The sequence below is a fragment of the Anopheles maculipalpis genome, chromosome 2RL, assembly GCF_943734695.1.
Source record: "Anopheles maculipalpis chromosome 2RL, idAnoMacuDA_375_x, whole genome shotgun sequence".
Lineage (NCBI taxonomy): Eukaryota > Metazoa > Arthropoda > Insecta > Diptera > Culicidae > Anopheles > Anopheles maculipalpis.
Window position 1 is genome coordinate 26,555,838 of NC_064871.1, and position 21,650 is coordinate 26,577,487.

General features: G+C 43.9%; 1 protein-coding gene across 1 annotated transcript in view; it reads left to right on the plus strand.

Annotated features, from left to right (window-relative positions):
- Window positions 1-21,650, plus strand: part of LOC126565783 (uncharacterized) — a gene marked incomplete at its 5' end in the record, with an annotated part of 32,434 nt that overhangs the window by 2,500 nt on the left and 8,284 nt on the right. The window contains 2 exons of the mRNA XM_050222996.1: window positions 15,729-15,915; window positions 21,357-21,461. Coding sequence (XP_050078953.1) covers window positions 15,729-15,915; window positions 21,357-21,461 — 292 coding nt within the window. The remainder of the gene's footprint in view (window positions 1-15,728; window positions 15,916-21,356; window positions 21,462-21,650) is intronic.

The following is a 21,650-nucleotide window of genomic DNA, read 5'->3' on the forward strand; positions in this document are numbered from 1 at the left end:
AAGCTCTTGTCTTGCCTGGCTTTCGGCACAAAATTTCTCGCAAGAAGAAAGGTAAGCCTGGGCAGCCATAAAAAAAACAAGATTTCCTTCCAGCAGGCGGCGACTTTGCTCGAACGCGTCCGCTGCAACGCGCGTCGAGTGCAACAGCAGCCCCGTAGCACAAGCAGTCGAAGCTAACCGGCATTTCCTATTTTGGCAAGGCGAATTTCGTATCCCACCCCCCTCCTCGTGTTTTATTCCTATTGTGTGAGGCTGTAAAGTTTTACGAGTGCCGGAGTGCCGTGCTGCTAACTTGACTTTCGGTCGCCACGATTGCAATCGGCAAAGCAGCAGCAGCAGCAGCAGCAGTGATTGTACGTTCGCGCTAAAATACCGATAGCATCGGCCGTGTCTTGTGCCGCTTTCGACACGTATCGTAGATAAATGTTAATCCGCCCTTTTGTGTGCTCCCGGCGCCCGGATGCATTCGGGAAAAGCGGGGAATTTATAGTAACAAAACTGTGTTTTTTTCGGGAATCATCTTTACCCGTGGCACAGGGATATGCGAGAATGGAGAGGAGAACGAGGTACTTTTTACGATCGTTATTGTTAACATTGATGGGAGGGTGGGCTGGTTTTATGGGTGAAAGTTGAGCTTTCGATTGATTTGTGAAGTTAAGAGTTTTACGCCGCTGCCTTGCCGCTGGTTGCAGGCAAATGATAACTGCAACTGGGTGTTTTGGTTCCGATTTTTCTAAGGAGCTGTTTATCTATCTGGTGTACCATTCGGCAAATCTTCTTTGTATAGTTGAGACAAGTGGTATGGTTTTCTATAAACGGGTGAAGTTTTTCTTACCTCGCTCGGTTTGAATAAAGCTTTTGAGAAAACAAGAAAGATTTATGCCTTATAACCTATGACAGCTGATCAATGTAATGGTATTAATGCTTTACGATAACGACCCTAGTCATCTTGCGGAAATTCTTTAGTACAAAGGTTTACAATGCTCAGTCCTGTCTCCAGCGATAGGTGCTTTTCGCAATGCATTTGATGAATTTGGCATTTGTTCGATGTACTAGTGTTGCTTATAAACTTTTACAGAAAGTGTCTTTATTCATGGATTTGACTTTGTTGTCCGTTCACTTGATAAATAACAACAATGCATGAATTTACTCAAATTAACACTGAAGTAAAAGCTCCTCTAGCCGGAAACTGTTCGCTTTGTAGACCAACCGCAGGGGAAAAGCTCTCAAAATAAATGGTACAATAAAATATGTAATTAGTACTCTCAAGATCATTTGTTCTTGATGTACTCGATTGGAGATAAAGCAAGAAAAAACATTGAAAACTCCCGAAAATGTGGATGTGGATTGACGGAAAGTTAAACTAATTAGTTTTCCAAGGAAACGGATATTGTATCATCAACTTAAACATAATCTGGGAGTAATTGGAAAGGATCCTGGAGGACCATTACGGTAAGAAAACCATGGTTGATGCAGAACGGACATTGGATCATAAAATCTCAGAAAAATCTTTACACCATGTACGAGAACGCAGTATCAGCTGCAGGTTTCACTGAAAACATAATCGATACACTGAAATGATTGATTCTACACTGCCTGTACGATTCTCTTGATTTGACTGTAAAACATAGTTGTTTACTTCAATCGACGATTCTTGCATGCTAGCCTTATTGGTCATATTTAGGGTCATATTAGACAAAGAGAAGGAATTCGAAAAATGGATAAGCTGTAGATGGATGAATAATCCATTACCGTTTACTCGCCTAATTGGATACCAAGAAAACGCCTAATTTGTTGCGCAAAAACGAAGCCTTTAAAATTGTAGTGCTGGAGAATATTGGTACACTGTCAGCAGGATAGTCACCTGTAATGAACGATTTTACGAAAGTACATGATTATTCGTTGTAAGACATATATTCGAATAATATCCCTTTCGAACGAAAAATTCATTTGCATGTCTGTTAGCATCAGCAAAAAAAAAAGAGCGAACCGACACTTTTCAATCGCAATTGGATATAATTGGATTGCATTGATACGGTTTCTTTTCTTCTGCTCCCGAAAGAGCAGGAAGTGATAGCATATAATAAAATAAACTGCACAACAATTTTAGATCCAGGCTAGTGTGCTGCTGTGCACCGTGCCAAAGGCAGAGCAAAAACATAGCGAAAAAAGGCCACGAAGCTATTTCCTTTCCCCCTTTTTTATGGTGCAAACTCCAGACGCTCGTCGCTGCGAGTTGCACCGGCAACATCGGTGTCTTTGTGTTCGCGCGCTGCTTCCCTACAGCGAAGGCAGCCCGGTACCTTGCCCGTGTTTGCATACTTCATCCAGCGTTCGTTTAGATACGGGTGGTGCTTCACGCGCTCCCGGGTATATTTTTGTCCCAATATTTCCGTGTCCTCATCAGCGCCATTCTATTGTGTATTCGGGTTCGTGTGTCGCCACGCCAGAAGCGAGAAAACGGTCGGAGGCGTGTGTGTGTCTTTGTATGTGTATCCACAATCCATACAAAGCGAAACAGCAGCTAGAAAAGGTGTTGTGTCTCGCTATCGGGGTGCCACACAGATGCACCAACTGCACAATGAGGCTCTACGCTGTAGGCTGCCGGAGCAACCGAAGCAACCGAGACAGTGACGGCCAGCCGGTGACAATGGAACCGACAACGAGTGACACTCGATTTGCTGTCACAATATTCCAGTGACAATGATTAGAGAAAGTCTGTCGGGCTAGCTTTCCAAGAAGGGGCGGTGGGACAGTGTGAAAGAAGCAACAGCCCCCGGTTTGCATCCTTCCCCGAACCCTCATTTCCACGACCTTTGTCATGGTGGTGGTGAAAAAAAAAACATAGCAACAGTAAAAGAGTTGCACAGGAAGTGTTCAGGTTCGGCTCCGTTTTGGTTTTGGGTTTTCCATTTTTTCCCCTTTCTATTTCTCGTACCGTACGAACGGGGGGGAAGGGGACGTTGCTAGGATGGGCCCACTTCTAGGCTAGTAAGTCCATGCCATGCTGACAGCTGCCTCCCTGTCCGGTGAAGTTCGTGTCTGCTGAACTCCGATTGTGTTTTCCCATCGTCTATTGTTTTCGAACCCGGCCATCAAATTGGAAGCCTGTCATCGCCCGGTATATACGTGTGTGTGTGTGCCTTTGTATTGCTGTACACCAGAACAACAGGCACACGAGCGTGCACACGTCACTCTAATGGCTGATGGGGTGATGGGAGAACATATTGCGAGCGTTTTTCTAAGGGCGCATATTATTTGCCACCCAGCTAAACTCACCCATTTTTCCGCGAACTAATTTCACCAGACACGATCGGTCTTTTGCTTTTTGAGTGCTGTGCCAGTTGGGGCGTGAAAGGATATTATTGGCGGTGATATTTTGAGCGTTGGATGAGTGAAGGAGCAAAAAAAAAAAGAAGGACGCAGGATACATTTGGGCAAGGAAATGTTTTAATGTGAATCTCAGCGGTTGGAGGATTATTAGGTGATAACTGCTGATGGCAGAAAGATTAACAATAGCGTACATTCTTTTGTTAGTGGATGAATGTATTATTAAGATTTATTATTTTGATATAGGTTTTATGTTATCATTATGATATTATTAAAGTTATGAATTATGTTGTAAGTTATGTTAAAATTAGGAATACACAAGAAAACAAAAGATATAAATTTAAATATGAAAATACGAATAGCAAGACATAGGCATTCGGAGCAATGATTCAATATGCATAATTACTGGGTTTTATTATTTAAATCTTGCGATTTCTAGTTAGTGGCGTATATGTTTTTACGATGCAAGCAATAATCAATCTTGTATAATCTGAATAATTGAAATAGTCTATAATAACAGACCAACCTACCAGCTTTTACAATCGTTTGTCTACCAAATGTAGAAAAGCATGAGTTGGAGAGACCCTGTGACGAAGAGAAATCGGCGCAAGTTTTCACAGGGCAGGACCGTGGTTCAAATCTCATCGGCACCATGCTTCACTACGACTATCTGACTAACTTTTGACTATCCAACAACAACCAATAAGAATATTCGATGACCGGTTTAATCTAACATTTTTACTACTCCCGTTTACTGGTAGGCCTCCAGACACTGGATCACCGCAGAAAAAATGCACAAGCTCTTTGTGTCGCAAGACTTTTAAAACGATCCGTCAACGCTATAGACGTACATAGAGGTACATTAAAAACACAGATACGGCGCCAATGGCCCAATAGAAGCTATGAAAAGAAAATTCAAATATGTGTACAATATGCTTAACTTTCCCCTTTAATTTCAATTCGTTAAGCTGCTTGTTGAACCGATGAATGGCGGACAAATTAACTCATTCTACAATTGAATAAAAAATAATAAAAAATTTGTTCAATTGCCATAACTTCAGATTCGGAAGATCGGTAGTTCCTTCATTAATTCATAATTGTCATAATTTAAAAAAAACAAAATCTCATCTTATTTCATTTCAACAACCGATTGTCCCACAGCCTCTCGCCTTCGTACAAGCGCTAAAGGTCCTTCCAAATGTCATCCACTCCACACCGCAAAGGCACCGGTGGCGCACGGCACAATGATTCACAATTGCCTTTCAATACTTGCGAAAGGGAAAAGTTCGATCCGAACGAGACGGGTCTACGCGGCAGCGCACCATTCAAGCACTATCAAAAATTGTGCATATAAAGTGCAAAAACTGCTCACCCAATCACCCATTCCACGGGCGTTCCTGTGCACCTCAAAGCTCTCAAAGCAGGAATAACTATACGGAGGGGGCGCGCGTTATTCGCCACCGAAGCGAGACGCACAGGACCGAATCCTTCCGGGCCGGAAAGGCGGCGACGGTAAGAGGAAGGAAAACATTTCCGGATATCCGAAGTAATTTATTTTTTGTGTGTCCTTCCTCGTGCTTTCCGAGTCCTTCCGTTAGCCCAACAGCAGACAGAGCTCTGGGCTCTGTGCAATGTCAGCTTCAGGCTCACAGCAGCAGCAGCAGCACCAGTAGCAACTCTACAGTGAACGGGTTGATAAATTTCGATAGCGTGCTACCTTTTTGGATGGGTTCACTTTTTTGTGGCCTCTTCCCTTTCATCTCTCTCTCTCTCTCTCTTTACCTGTTCGGTCCACCAGCTGTGTTCGTTTCTGTGCTGCCATTTTGGAAAATCCGCTCTCATACGCAGAGCAGGGCGAGGATGTTGTTTGCCGTTTATTGGGAAGAATGGTGAATCCGCACGATTCCCCGGGTGGCTCGAAAGGTGGAAATCTAAAAATGGAACCCCTGTGCCCTCTTCCCATCCATAGTTGTTGGAGAGAAAAAAAAGGAGCGAGAGGGCGAGATCTTTTTTTTTCTTTTCTAACTGCATCTATCTACCATCCACAGGAAGCTAGGGGTTATTGGACACCATTCGTCAGCTCGTGGCAGTGATCAGATCAAATAAATAAACCCACAGAGCTATGAGGGGATGTTTTATTTTTTGTACATTCACAACACACCATACCCTTCTTCGCAGGACATGTGTGGCCTGTATGAAGGTGCGAGTGTGTGTGTGTGTGCATGGAACCGAATAAAGGTTAGCAAATTTATTCATGGCTTGGAAAAATTGGTCCACTTTGGTATATCCCGCACAGGGACGGTTGGGTACGAGATATCCCACGAGGCAACAAAATTAAATGAATCGAAATCGAGTTATATTTTCTCATTTGCGGTTATGATACCGCCATTAGTTTTCATCGATGGACATCAATTGTTTTCATTTATTTTTGCTTCTACCCAACCGCTCGGCTGGCTGGCTAGCTGAACGGACGAAGCTTCCGGTACCTAGCAGAGTATCCTATTTATGTATTTATTATCAACTTTTACATTCTTCTCGGTAGCATGCCGGGTCGGCAAATCTCTTTAGCCCTTTTGCTTTTTTTTTTTTGTTGGTAAATTGGTAAGCAAAAGGTTGTTGCCGTTTACCGGCAGCAACGACGACTATGTAATGTTCTATTTTGTCCGCTACTGGCGCAAGCACGGCAACGATGGACCTTTGGCGCACATTTTCACTGATGCATGATCCTCATCATCATCATTTTCGTACCCGGCCGGCATGGGTAACCGGTCTGTACAAATATGGAAATTTATTACGGCTTTATCCTAAAGAGGGATCCTCTTACTTCCTTCCTTATGATGATGGGTGAAAATCTTTCTTTGTTTTACAGCGATATAATGTTAAGCATTTTGTTGCTGTGTGTACCTTTCTTTTCTTGCCGCTATTTTCGGTCTTGTGGGAAAGACGTTGGGAGTTTAAGGTTAAACAAATGAGAAAACCTGTATGACCAAATGTCGCTTTCAGTGGGCGAAACCGTTTTAAGTTCCTTGCGCCAGTTAACCGCCAAATCTCGCCAAGCGAGGATGACCGTAGTATACTGGGGGGCAGATGTTGATGGAAGGAAATGGTACAATAAACGGAAATAAAATAAAAAAACAAACCACGACATCAGAGGAAGTGAGGTAATGTGCTAATCGCGCGCGCCTCGTTTATCTGTTGGAAACAGTACACTCTCCTGGAAATAGTTTTCCTCTGTGCGATAAACACACACACATAAACATACACGCGCGATGTAATAAATCACTCATAAAGCGGTCCCCGTGTAAGATACGGTCGCTGATACGGGGACACGCCAGAGGACAGCTCGCAGGGTACGGTAGGGTCTCATGTAAATTGTTGTAGTTTGGACGCTGCTCGACGTGTTGCTGGCACTGGCAGTGACAAAGTGCCGTTGAAATGTTGTCATAGTGGATAAGGCAAATTTATGGTGCTCATGTTTTAAAACGCGCCACCGTGCCGTAAGTTGATGTTAAATAGTTGTACGAGTGCAGTTACAACAACGCGTTATGTCGCACAAGCGTTTTGGTGATTAGTTTGTGGTACACCTGTTTTTTTGGTTTTACAACGTCGGGTCGAGGGAAGTTTAATGTTTGATTTTTGGGTGAAAAGGTGAAAAGGCATCCGTTTGCGCGAATGGGAGGTGCAAAAGTGACATTTGATACGTTGTTTGTTGTAGGGTAAGGTAAAGTTTGACACGGATTAGCAATTCAGGTTTATAACACCGTAAGGAATATCGTTGTCTTTAGTGTTGGATGTAAGTTGAACGTTTGTTTTACCCTCTAGGATGTTATCTGTGGGAACTGTAAATCGGTATGTTTGATATAATCACCAGTTTCTAGCAAAACTTTAGTATGGGCGAGAATTTCTACCAGAATTACTAGAAGAATTTCATTAAAATGATTTCGTTCACTCTCTTAACCACAAGAAAAGGAAAAAAGTAAGATAAAGAGTTGAAGATAGGGGAAGATAGGGGCCTCAACATAGTTCGACACTACAGCATTAGAAATCCTAACGCTAATTGTGTGCAAAATGTAGGCGATATAGGGAACACCGGCGCCGATCTTCAAACGGCAGGACCGGAGTTCAAATCCCATCCGAACCGTTCCCCCGTGGTAAGGACTGACTAGACCTAGAAGGTTGTTAAGCCAAGAGGAATATACCAACGTGACAAGCTTCAATACACCAACGGAAGAGAAAGCGGTCGTGTTTGGATGTTTGGAACCTATATATTCACTAATGTTTTAATATAGTAATAATATCATTCATTAATCACCAAAGCATGGTTGCTCTGAATCTTCTTTTTCTTCTTCTTCTTGGCCTAACGACCTTTAAGGTCATGCCGGCCGTCGAAATGGCTTACTAGACTGCCGATACCACGTAGTTGGTTAGTCAGTCCCCTCACTACGGAGGGACGGTCCGAATGGGATTTGAACCCCGGTCCAGCCGTTTGAAGATCGGCGCCGCTGTCGCCTAAATCACCGAGCCGCCCCCCGTTGCTCTGAATATCGGCGCTTTATATTGTTTATTTACTCGCTTTTACAAAGAAAAATCGCGTATTGCGAAAGAATCTTGCGTAATTCGAATTATTTTCGTGAGAGTTGGAAAGGTGACAGAGGAAAATTCGAGTCAAACAGAGTCGCATTGGAAAAATTATTTATTTGTCTGTATTAATTTAGAAGCAAAATAAGGCAAATTTTCGATTGTCGACTTGATTTTGGACTATAAAATCTCTTAATCGACGAAATATGTATGTTTGACGGAAGTGTCAGTGAGAGCATTTTTACGCAGAGGCGTCTTGGATAACCAGATCGCAAAAATAACAATTCCTTTTTAGGCAGCGTGGTATCCCAGTAGACGAAGTCCAATTATTATTTATTAAACAATTTAAAAATTTTATCAGAAAGCGCTTACCTTCAGTTCCAAGGAGCATGGCTGGACAGTTTACCTAAAAAGAAAAGAAAATATATCATTTTACAAATAACAAACAAAGAAAACCAATAAACAACCAGATCACTTTGCAATTTCAGCAAGTAGTTACATTCCGTACGAATGTATTGTTAATACTTCTATATGATTTTCAATACTCGATAATTATGCAAGCTAGTATAACACAATAGTTTGTCTTTATTGATTGCAAAATAAAGTGTAATAATTTTACTGCAGTTTTTTATTCATAAGGGACGACAGTTAACTTAAAAGTAAGATACTCCTTTCATCTTTGCTGGGAGACATTTCCTTCTCCGAGCTGTGAAAGGGCACCATATCCCGGGTTTGCTCGTTTGTTCCGTAGCGTATATCCCGTCATCCAAAGCCAAAGTCGTGTTCATAGCGAGGGTAACTTATCCCGGGGTGTGTGTGGGCGATTCCATGCTCGTAATCCTGATGGTAGCGGGGGTCTTGATCGTTTTCCATATCGAAGGTTCTTTGACTGTGTCCTTCGTCACCCTTTCGCCGGTTTGTCTTTCCATAGCATCGGTCGGTGCAACTTGTTCTACGTAGTTTTACTGCAGTTAATCTATTAAAATATACAATCATTGCAAAAAACAGAACGTCCACAATCCGCAATAATTCGTTACTGTTTTATCCAGCTTCAATTTGACCTTTATGTGAAAATCCTATGGAAAGACTGAAAATACATTGAATGGAATGGAACTACACGATAAACAATGGAAAATCAAATCAAGTCCGACGCAATTTGCCCGTTACATTGCCCAATGACTGGACAAACACTTTAATAAGTTATTTCAGCACTAGTAAAATAATCACAATCAATAGTAAATAATCGAAAAAGAAACCCCATTCTCGCAACCTAACTATCAAATTGAGTAACCTCAAATAATTATTAACCTAACTATCAAGTTGAGTAAGAATCAGCGTCGAAAAAAAAAACCAAATTTTTTGTAAAAACCATGTTCGGTCCCCACGCGGCAACACTAGATGCCTTGAGCTTTATGCATACAAAGCGCACACAAAGGCCAAACAATAGTCGCATATTCATCACCCATTCTCAGCATGTGAACAGACTATGCAGAACGACCGTGCCCATCTCCCATGGGACGGCGGCAAATGTGAGACATTGAACATTCGGATCGATACATCGTACCCCGGTGGTACCGCGCGTCCCATTCGGTACGGGTGTGAACACATGAAATTCAATCAATCCCATACACACACACACACATACACAAACCCGGGATGGCGAACGTGAGATGACGAAGCGAGAGTGTCCTATGCTGTGTGGCATGATTCGAAAGTAATTAGCGCTAGTTTGACGAGGCTATTCTTGAAAGACAATAATGACGCCGATGATGATGATGATATTTTGATGGAAATGAATAGATTTGCGAGCCTCGCTTTCGAAGTCGTTCGGGAATTATCGTATTTTCTCCTCCTGGCACTATTGCGAACTATTGCATCGAGCAACGGAGGATTGACGTCATGGGTGAGAAAATCAGCTTTCCACGCTGCTCCGTTTGGGTCCGGTCCCCACACATCGGCGCACCGGTGACGGTGACGTTTGATATTAAATTAGATCCCCATCAACACTGACCCCTGGATCCATGCTCGTGGCAAGCTAGTTGATGAAGAATGTTACCCCATTTATGAGCAAACCGGCTCGTCTGTGTTAGTTTCATCGTGTTGCATGCATAATTAACATCTTTTGTTTTGCAAAAAGTTGTTTGAATTGTTGTTTTGCAAGCACTTTACAAATTCTCCCCTCGAGATGAACCATTTAACTTAATTTCTTTTTCGCCGCTTGTTGTGTATGGGGTGATGATGAACCGCTGTGCTGCCTCAAGTCTTGCAGCAAAAGTGGCTCCGGTGCGCGTGAAGAGTAACAGAGTATTTAAAAAAAGACGCATTCCCGTAAGTGTGGGAGGTGGGGAAAGAACTGGAAATAAAGAAATACAATTCATTCATTGCACACACATACCAGTGTGCTTACCAGCCAGCTATTAATAGGGCTGTGAAAGTGCAGCAAGAAATTAGGAAATGATGGCGAACACTAAAGCTTCCCTCTTCCAGGAGATGGTGCGAGAACAAAAAAAAAAAGTTTAGCACTCGTTTCGATTTCATTTCCGTTTTGAACTCTTTCTTTGGGGTTAGTTTTCCCTTGACACCGGCCACAAAACCAGCCAGTCACCAGCCAGGCGAACAGGCAGCACATGGTTCATGGCAATTAAACTTTTCCCTCTACAGCTGCTTAAAAGACAGGCCATTTTTCTTGAAACTTTACCACTTCCCTGTCGCACGACAGCTTGCTTCCACGTCGATCCCTCGGGGACAGCAAACATGGATCTGTTTTGCACGTCTTAAGCAGAAAAGTCGACCGGCGCGCTGCAGTCGGTGCAATTATTCATGCGATTCGTACCGCTGGTGGTACACGTTTCCTTGTGCACACAGAAACTTGTATAAGCATTGTTTCGCTGTCGGAACGCCGGTCGGTGCATTTGGTTTACAAACGTCGTGTGGTGTGTTTTAAAAGTGTACCACCATTCGAGTGTTTTACCGAGGGGCTAACCTAAGGCTGTTATTTGTTAGCCACCAGGCGTCTCCATCGGAATATAAAGTTCGAAGGAGAAAAAAGCAGCAATATTTAGCACATGGTGCCCCCGTGCGCTGTTTGTAATACAAATAAAGCTGCCTGCCAATTTGCGATGGTTAGTCATTCTCGAAAAGGAAAACGGGGGAGAGGTGAAATCACGGAAACTAAGCTTTATTTACACCAATTTTACAATAATCATCGACATTTGATCGAAGTTTCGGATTCGCTTTTTTTTTTTTCTCTCGTCCTTTATTCCCCGAACACCGTACCATGTAAAATACACACCGACAAGGATGGATGACAATCGTGAAAATGTGAAAATCATAAAATTTGCCCCTATCCATGGAATACCATGGAGCGGATGCAAATAAAAAAAAGAAGCAATGTAGAGCGGATATTGATTGAGCTAGCTGGCGCAAAAAGGGGATAGCGAAAATGGTGTTTGCCGGAAAACTTTTCCCCGAAGCGTTGTCAAACGGCACAAAACAAATGCCTACGTCATGGGAATGCTCACGCGCGGTTCGTGATCAGCCACGGCGGGAAACGCTGAGCGGAGAGGGAAGAAAAATGGTTCCGGGTTCTGGCAAACAACTAATCGACGTTCCGACACGATATTGAATCCTGCTACTGCTGCTGCTGTTAGCTTTAGTTGGGCCGTGGGGGGTTTTTTCACCCCGTTTCCCGAGCACAAAATCCCCCTTTCGGTTCTTCGGTTCAATGTTTTTCCTCGCGATTTTCATTCCTTTTCCCCTTTTCCGCCGGCAGTTTTCTGCGCCATTTAAACACGAGGTGTATGATGAAGGAGGAGACTTCATTCCTGATCCTTCCCCCCCCCCCCTCCGTTTCGTTCCATTTCCAACTGCTCGGAGGAAAATGCCAATAGTTTTAAATTTCCGCTGAACATGCAAATGCTCCCCTCTGAAAGGGAGAAAGATCGCCGTGTGAAGATTTATACGAGTTTGAACTTGGATAATTGAGCAGTAATCGGGAGACCAAATCTACACCGGTGTCCCTGAGAGCACCGACGGCAGCAGGGCCACTGCTGAAATGTGCTGAAATTAGCTCATAGTTTTCGTGTTTTTGCTTCTGTTTGCTTCTTACTGCTTTTATTTTGAGAGACATATCATGCATTCGTGCCATGGGCAAGAAAATGGTTGCCCTTACCACCGCTGCCTTGGGGCACTACCTTGGGATTGGCCACGTTGCCCTTTGAAGCAGTGGTAAAGGACCCACTCAGGAAAGCAAAATTTGTTACAATTATACAATCTCGGCTAGTACCACCCCTCACGCGGTGTTCGGGGGGGTCGTTTCGCGTGTCCTGCATGAAAGAATGGAAAACACGCTCAAACGGTACAATGCAATGGTAGGGAAGTGGATTGTGTGGAATGAATTTTATTTCGGTGCTTTAGTTTGAATTTTCCTTCGCTCATTGAGACCAACTAAACAGCGAGCAAGAGGTTGCGTTTGATGAATTGTGGAGCAAAAAAGTTGTGCCGCTGATAAATCTAAGCGATCAGATTGAATCGAGTTTAATGTTAGCGTGTGGCATAATATGCGAAATGTTCTGCGTTTTTTAAGTAACAAAACTTCTTATTTAACAATATCTTCTTTTTTTCATGTAGTCTCTAACCTTTAGTGACTTCTATAATTGTGTCATAACTTGGTTACTTGAAAATAGATTTTTTAAATATTTAACATCTTTTGACTTCTTCTTCTCAACGATCTGCTGGTGGTCTTGTGATGCAGATCATCTAATGGTTTACGGTGGGCAGGATGGGAAAATCTTTTGATTATTGACAGACACACGTCACAGGAGAATAATGTTAAACATTAATAAGAAATCTTGATTCGAAGATAGATTTTGACTCGAAAATAGGAATTGTTTCGGAAATAGGAGAAAAAGTGCAATGAACTCGAGAAAACGGCCATCGCTCCTCGGCGGGGAAAAAGAAAAATTATTAAAAAGAGAGCGCGATGGCTGAACTTGCTATCTTTAAATCAAGACCAAGAAGTATTACCGCGCTTTTTTAACCCTCGTTGACATGTAATAGATTTCCAAGCAAACGTTAAACGTCTTTACTTAGAGGAAAATTGTAATAAGATAATAAGGCAAAAATAGTGTTCGCTTGCTTGTTGGTCGTCGTTGAGGAGCCGACAAAGTTGCATCCGCAACAGGGGCATTTCCTACCTGTTTCTTTGCCTTATACCGGACATGTTCGGTTGCCTACAATATCATAATTGTTGTATGTTTTCCACTTTTGATGAACTAACACATATTTGATGAAGAAAAAACACAGAAAACGTAAGTTAAATTAACACTTGACAACCCAAAAAATAAGCCCCATTTTAACCCTGCATGATAAATAAATCAAAACTTTATGAATAATGTCATCTAGCATCATCTCATCGTATAATATTGAAGTAAACAGGAGCAATATGTTTATTGATATAAGCAATGGTTTGCATAAAATTCCATTACACACCCAAAACAAACCGAAAGTACCCAAAAAGTCTAGCAGAAACCGTACGTGAAATGTCACACCAACGCTGCCTGCTGGCTGTAGCTGGCTTCTAAAGCTCGACTAACTGATTTACATGTTCCGAATTGCTCGTACATGCCCCTAATTGAAAACAATCGTCCCATCTTCAAACAGTGTAAAAGCACCCCTAGCAAAACGGTTTGATTTGTTACTTGCCGGCCCTCGCGCCGACGACCGCATTTAGAGCTCACGAAAACTTTCTCTTCATAAAGTTGTTCATATTTGCCTGCAACATACGCTTTGCCATCCCGTTTTTGATGAAACCACGCTAAAGTTTCACGAGCGCCAACGGTTCTGGGTGCAGTAGCGTCAACTGTACTGCAGTCTCCCGTATAAACGAACGAACCTTTGTCGTTTGGCTGATGCTGATGGTGACGTGTCGTGGTGGAATTTTTGATGAAAGGAAACAGCAACGGTAGCAATAAGCGTCCTGGTTCAACGATTATGATTTCTATGGAGCCCGCCCGGTTCTGGGTGCCGAGCATAATCACAATCCTATTAGCGCTGCAGCAGAACCACCCATTTTCACGTAGACCAACGCGTGTAACGAGCCAAGATAAATCCGGGTAAAAGTTTTCTATCAAAAGTTGCCCAGCAGTCAGTTACATCGGGTTTGTGTGTTTGTGTGTGTGTGTGGAGAGAGCAGAGAGCAAAACAAGAGGGGAGCAGTAAATAATTTTTCATCCTTTCTTGCGTACATTTTTTTTTCTGGGTTGTTGAATGCCAACGCCCGTAAAAACGGTATTTGTCAAGTAGTTGTGCATGGTGGTAGCAAATCATATCTCGCCCGGTTGATCATTGCCAAGTATTGTGTCAGCCTCGTACACCGATCATCACCGGTCCCTGTCCCGGCACGAGATATAAAGTGCAAAAGAATCTCGTTTTGTTTTCGATCTCCCCGTTTTTCTTTTTATTTTGCCCAGCTTCAAACTCACCCTCTCTCAATGGTTCGTACCAGTTTCCCTCAAAGCCCGTAGCAATCGGTGTCGATTGCGGTGAAGCATAAAAATATGCAAATTAAACCCATAAATTGTCCATGGAACGGAAGGCGAAAGTACGCCGCTGCCGGGAAAGGAATAAAATAAAGTTGTCCATAGGAGCTGCTGGCTCGATCGTAGCCGATTTCAAACTTTGGTGTGTGTGTGTGTGTGTGTGCTCATGACACAAATCAGAAAATCTTCAACCGAACTGTCGCTATTCCCAAGATGCTGGGAACGGTTCGCAATTTTCTGTGTGCAGCTTTCAAATGAAATAATCCTCACCACACAACCGTGTAGTCAACAGCAGCTGGGCAATACGGAAACTCGGTTTTTTTTATTGCGGACTGGGTGTGTGGGAATGGGAGGGAAGCGGAAATGGACAGGGTGAAAGCTTTCACCCGGTCTTGACGCGTCGATGGACGCGTGTTCGTCGCGTCCGCAAATGGAACTGACACTAATAAAGTTATAAAGTTGAGTTATTCATGGTGCGAAATAAAATTCAATCCCCATTCCCGGTAGGATTGCCTCTAATAGGAAGCCGCGCCGCGGCTGGTGTGCATGTAAGACGGTGACTGAGGTGACCAGCCCGGCGTGGAGCTGGCGTGCAAAATCAACACCCAGAGAGACGGAGAGAATTTATTTCCAACCACCCGCCAGTATCGATGTACGTCAATCAGACGCTTTGAGGCTTGTTTTGTGTTTGAGGTTTTATTCTCCGAGCCAAATCTGCACTGACGGCCATTTCCTCCCATTCCGTTTCCGCACACCACCACAAGTCCGTTTACACCTTTCTGATCACCGTGTGGGTTGGGTGGGTCAGAAAAAAAAGGTAAAAATAAATACCATGAAATAAAACCCACACCCGCACGTAAAAAAGAAATACAATGCTCCGTATTGATTTATTTAATTTGCATCGTCTACGGTTTCAGATCGGAGCGGTTCTAGTCGTCCTTCGGTGAAAGTTTTTCCTCGCTCGAGGGCGCCCTTTCAATGTTTCCTTCCTCCCGTTTAAACGGTATCGCGGAAAAAGTTTTACAGTTCACTCGACTGCATGTAATGTGGAGGTCTCCGTTCCATGGGACCGTGAAGCAAAACTTCGATAAAACCTTGCACATTGACCTTTTGCATAGCAAAAACAACAGCAAACAAAAAAAAAAGTTTTGCTGCAAAATTGTACTCTCTCCCGTAGTACCAAGAAAAACGCAGCATTGTGTGGTTCATTTTTTTTTTTTTGGTTGCTCTTAAGTTTGTTTCTAATTTTCCTCCCACTGCTCTTCGCTCTTCCCTTCACAGAGATGATCGGCTTTCACTGAACGAGTTTACGCTGATCTGTCGGGCACTGTTCCGGAATGATAAAGGTCACATCTACGTGGTACCGTCCGATCGGCTGGAGCAGATGTTTGCCGTGTTCGACAAGAACGAGGACGGTTACATCGATCGAGAGGAATTTCAGTTCTGCTGGAACCAATGGATCAAGACGGTGAGTGTGCTACCATACCATAAAAAAGCGAGTAAAACAAACCCCGTATGCCCTTTTGCAATCTTCTAAGGTTATGATTGTGTTTCGTTCCTCTCGTGCGCGAAGAATCGAATGTTCGCTCCCCATCCCGCTCTTTGGCCCGTGCGCACCGAGGAATGTGTATGGAAATTAAATTTATTTTCAAAAAGCAACAACACGACAGTGACGTAATAACGCCCCGCGCTTCGTGTGTGTGTTTGTGTGCGCCCCCGGTGCAGTTGTTGTTGTTCAAGTTCAATCGCTCCGCAAGCAATCGTATCCCTCCCGGACGTGCAAAAATGGCAATCGATTTCAATCAACGTTCTCTGTTCCGGGGTGGTAAACCTTCAGAGAAGAAAGCTCACCGAACCCGCGTTCCTCGTGCTAGCAGCGCGCTCGGTCGGAATGGAAATGGAAATGGAGTTCTCGTTCTTGAACAGCAGGAAAAGTACGCCGCGCTAGTAGTTCAAAGGCCACCGCCGTTCGGTGGTGAGTGGCGCTACTCAAGGCCAACGAGGAAACGAAGGGAAACACTTGGGATAGGAAATGGCAATGAAAAGGGGTCCAGAGGAACGAGACAGAAAAAGTGGAGAAGCAAAAAAAAAATCTGACTCGTAACTGTATAGCCAAAGCCAACCAATCCGGAGAAGTACACTAAGCTTGAGTATTGCTTGGAAGAAAATCAATCATTCCGGTTGCGCAGGAGTCCTTGGGACCGGATAGACAGTCCGGGGAGACGCGGGCAGGGCGAGGGAGAGCAATCTGTCTTCATTCCGCTCGGGATGAGTTGAAGCATTTGAAGTCAAACACACTGCACCACCTGTGTCTGCAAGCTCATCCCCCCATCCCCCCATCCCTACTTGAGAAACACAAAGGAGGAGTCCCAATTTCCTTCCGGAAATGGCAGTTCTGGTTTGACTGCTGGGGCGCTCTAGAATCGTATGGATTGCTATAGCTTTTGGGTGACAAGTGCAATAGTGCAGCTAACTGACCTTGCTGTATTGACTTTTCGTTTAACTGTTTTGGGCTGTTTCATTTGCCACGGCAAATCAAGCAATTGCTTAATTGCTTCTTAATTGTGCGCAGAATTTTGATACAGAAATATACAACATTTGACTGAGAAATAAACGTGAAATATTGGAAAAAAACGATTTTATCGGCTCTGTTCTGATTTTTGTGCGATAAAATTGCAATAACTAAGCATCGCTAAGGTATGAAAATTCCCATATGTTCTTCTTCTTCTTCTTCTTGGCCTGCTCAGGATTGGGTACGTCGCGTAGACATGGCCAGGTCGCCAATCCGTTTCCAGAAACCTGGGTCTAGGGCTGAAGCCTTTCATCCACGGCGGCATCCGATCTCGGACAGGTTTGACTCCACTTGATCCAGCCAACGAGCTCGCTGTGCTCCTCTACACCTTTCCTGGTGGGACATGACTCCGCCATTCTCATCACATGCCCTAGCCAACGTTTCCTTCCGGCTTTGACTACCGTCAGGATATCAGCATCGCTAAACGGCTCAGGAAGCTCGTGGTTTATTCTTCTTCGTCACACGCCCTGCTTGGACACACCGCCAAAGATAGTCCAACAGCATAGTCCAGGTCTCGCACCCGTAGAGGACTACCGGACGTATCAGTGTATGATATATCGTGTATTTCGTCTGTTGTTGGAGTCTTCTGGATCGCAGGAGTTTCTAGAGTCCGTAGTAGGCACGATTCTTCGGAAGTTACGATCGTACCAACGTAGCAGAACTTCTCTACCACCTCGCGATCGTCGCCGACAACTACTTCCGAATTGGGCTCTATCACGGTTAGAGCATAGTAGCTCTTAACAGCCTTACAAACTTCCCAGGGAATCCTTACTGCTGCAGGCCGCCTTGAACGCCTGTGCGAACGGTGGTGAACGGTGGAGGCATTTTTGGATGATCTGCTGTAAAGTAAAGATTTAATCGGTTGTCGATTCCAGAGGTTCTTATTACTTAATCTGAACCTCCTAGCGCCTATCAGGAGTCATTTCTAAAAATCTTATTTTCTTACCTTCAGAAGTGAAATCCCTTATACGCAAGGAGGCGCAAGGGGGGAATCGCGAGTCACGCAATTAATAAGGGGTTTGGAATGTATCTCAAAAAGGAAATTCGTTGCATCCTTCGGGATTTTTGTTCATAAACTACTCTCTGTATCCAATAGAACAAAGCCTCAACCTGACGAGTGTATACATTTTCATAAAAATTGACGTACACACTGCGAAATGTTCATTTTTGCCAAATCCCTTAAAGGATTAACGATTCCCGAAAACTCCAATATGCCCATTTCACACTATGTGACAAAGGGATCGAACTTTCCTTTCATCGTACATCATGAAACGGAAATAATGGAAAACCACACAGAGCACAGAGTGCTGATTTGGCAAGAACAGACGCACTAAAAACTTCAAAATTCTAGCAAATCATGCAGATCCGGTTGATGGTGATGGAAGCAAAAAAAACAATTCCATCCATTTCAATCAACGTCAATGCTTGTCGGCTTATCAATCAACGCGGCAAAACCGGGCAAAGGGGCAGTACAGGCGTTGAGCACTGCTGTTAACATTTACGACTGACGTACAGATTAATTAAACCATCGTGCACCAAGTTTTGCAGCTGGAAATGGAGACACAGTAAATCAATTAAAATGTCGATATTTGATTTCGGATCGCTATATGGATAAAGCTTCCAGAATTAATTTCTTTTTGTTGTTCTGTTTTTCTATGAGTGTGTGTGTGTGTGGCGGTTTGTGATGCAAATGTATTTTTCGAGAGAAATTTTATGTTCCATTGAGTGGAAAAAAATGCTACAAAACGCTATTAGGCATCGAGAGTGATGATTGTAATTTCATCGTAAAAATAAAATTTTAATCATTCAATTAAAGCGTGCCCGGACAGATAACGCCTGCCCGCTGCTGCTGCTGCTGCTGGCTGGATAGATTGATCGGGGGAAATTAATTTGCTTTGCTGATTTATGTGCTTCCGGTGGTTTTCGGTTTTTACACACATTTGGAGTTTCCACTCTAAATCCCTTTGCTACCTTATTATACCCTTATTTCGATGGTTCACATGCATGGAAACACTTCCACACCCCAAAGGGAAAGAACAGCATAATATCATGCAACAGCAAAAAAAAAAAAATGACTGAGGAGAAAATCTGCTCGACAATAAATTAAACCTCACCTTCTAGTTGGCCGCAAAAGTTGATGAAGTCATCTATTGCTCCATTAGCTTAAACGGGCTAGCTGCCAGTAACCTCATTGCTAAACCAGAAACGTTTTCGCTTGCCGGCGAATTTATTTTGCCATGGAAATAGGAACCTGCTCCCGGTGTCCCCGTCAACTTTGTTGAGTCGTTTCCTTTTCGTGCCGATGTGATGTTTCCTAAACGAGCTAGAAAAAGGACTTCCACTATGTCTATCAGCGATCGCTTAACGAAACGTATGGTGAAAGCCTTGAACAGTTTATTCCATGATTGGTGAGCTTTGTTTAGGCTCCTTAGCGTACTGTGAAGTTCTATTTTTCCTTCATATTACACCCATTAGAGGGATTCGGTTTTTACGCACCCAGGTTTAAGACGGGCAGGGACACATTTCCTTCACACATGTGCACTCTCTGGCATAAAGTTCCGGTCGAGGTGTTACCGACAGGCATTTGCAGCACTCCTGTCAAGAAGTTTGGCACGCAACGTATTGAACTGGTAAAATCGGTTCGATTTGCAACTCGATTCTCAAACGCTCTTGTTGTTTTGGGGTGACTATTTGGTTGGCCTGCTCTGTGCACAACCAGTGCAGACGGAACGGAAACGTTGCGTGAAATGAAGTGCGAATCTGAGTGCGCTTGTTCTGAATTTTTCCCTCCCATTTTTTTTTCGCCCTCTTTGTTTGGAGGAGTGTACAGGAGTAGATACTGCACTGTGTTCTTCACAGTTGTTCACAGTACATGGACACTTAACACGCTCCTTCAGCTCGACAGTGTTCGCGCCGAACAACACCCTCCAGCGGTCGAATAAAAAAAAATGAGCATAGCACAATCCCATCAGTATAATGACGCCAAGAGCGTACTGGATAATGTTGGTCAAAGGGGTTGTGCTCTGGTGTAGGCCATTTTTTCGTCCGTTTCGCAAACCCGGTTCCTGCACTCGGAAGCGGGCTGGTGTTTGGTTGTGTACGGGGTGGCACCAAATGAGCCACAATCGGGTAAAGCCAAACCCTTTCAGCCGACCACAACGTACGGCTCTGCATATCCGTATGCGTTCGAGCGTTGTGCAGTTCAGAAAGCGTTTTTATTTTAAATATACTCCTATCCCTGTGGATGTGTGGCGGGTGGTAAGGCGGATCTACTTACCGATCGTGTTGCTGCCGGAAAGATAAACCAGCCAGCAAACCCAGCTAGAGCACTCCATCTGCATTCCCTTCCGAGTGTTGTGGTGGTCGTCGGGCGTTTGGGGCCACACCGGGCAAGGCGACACTCGTCACACAGTAGACCTGCTACTGTACGAACAATCAAAGTACCCGTCGGTGAAATATCTTTGCACACGGGACCCAGTCGTGGGACGTGGCCGTGCGTGACGAAAACGACGAGAACGTGGGAAGCACGTGGTCCTTCCGTTGTGCGCCCGTTCCGACCCACTGTTCGTCGTTCCACGCGCGCACCACGACATGGGGATAAACGGTTTGATTGATGATAATTTTGTGAGAAGGATCTTTCATACACACACACACATACACCCCGGCCGGGGCGATTACGTGACGTGAGAGGATTTTATCTTCCGGAAAGGTTTTCGACACATGAGAAGTGGCTTTTTTGTGCGGCCTCCTCCTTCGCACGCTACATCTATTTGCTCGCTGCTCTGAGTCCGGTCATTGGAATGTGTTTGCTGGTGGATTTTTTTGTTGTTGTTGTTGTTGTTACCCTGCTTTTTCTCATTCTTTTATCGCTTCATCGGCGGGAAGTCCGGGTGTCCTATTATGCAAAAGCGGCATAATGAGTACGGTAGAAGATCCATCCGCCCGAGGGTGTCTTTTGTAGTACACACAAGTCCGTGTTCCTTTTTTCTGCCGCCCTTGTTGTTGTTGTTTTGTTGTTGAAAACGTGTATAATGGACATGGCTTATTGGTTGCCGAAGTCGACTTCTATCCTGAGTGCGGTAACACACACACACACACATGGTTTAAATGTGCTATAAGCTACGTCGTACTGTTTCCGTGATGAGTTGCAGCAGTTTTCCATTTCCACGCTGGATGGATATGTTTTTTTTTTTTGTTCTGAAGGGTTTTTCCCCTTTCTCATCCACCTGTTTTTCGGGGGTTTCCTAAAAAATGTATCTCATCACACAAGGCGGCATCTTCTTCGTATAGATATACAGCTTTTCATCACTCTTATGGTTCGTATCTTCTCATTGCAGATCGTGCGCCCTATCAGCGCTTTTCTCATCGTGGACGTTCAGAACGACTTCATCAGTGGTTCGTTGAACATCAGCAACTGCAGCGCACAGCAGAATGGACTGGAGGTAAGAAAGCGCTGTTAATGGTTTGGTAAAATTAACAACACTGCGGACTATTCATACGTCGTCGGTCAAACGCGATGAGGTTTTGAGTTTCCGTGAATAAAATGAGGGCAACTAGGGTGCGGAGTTGGTAATTATTATAAGGATTAAAAAGTTAAGATTCATTGTTTATCCTTAACGCACCTAAATGCA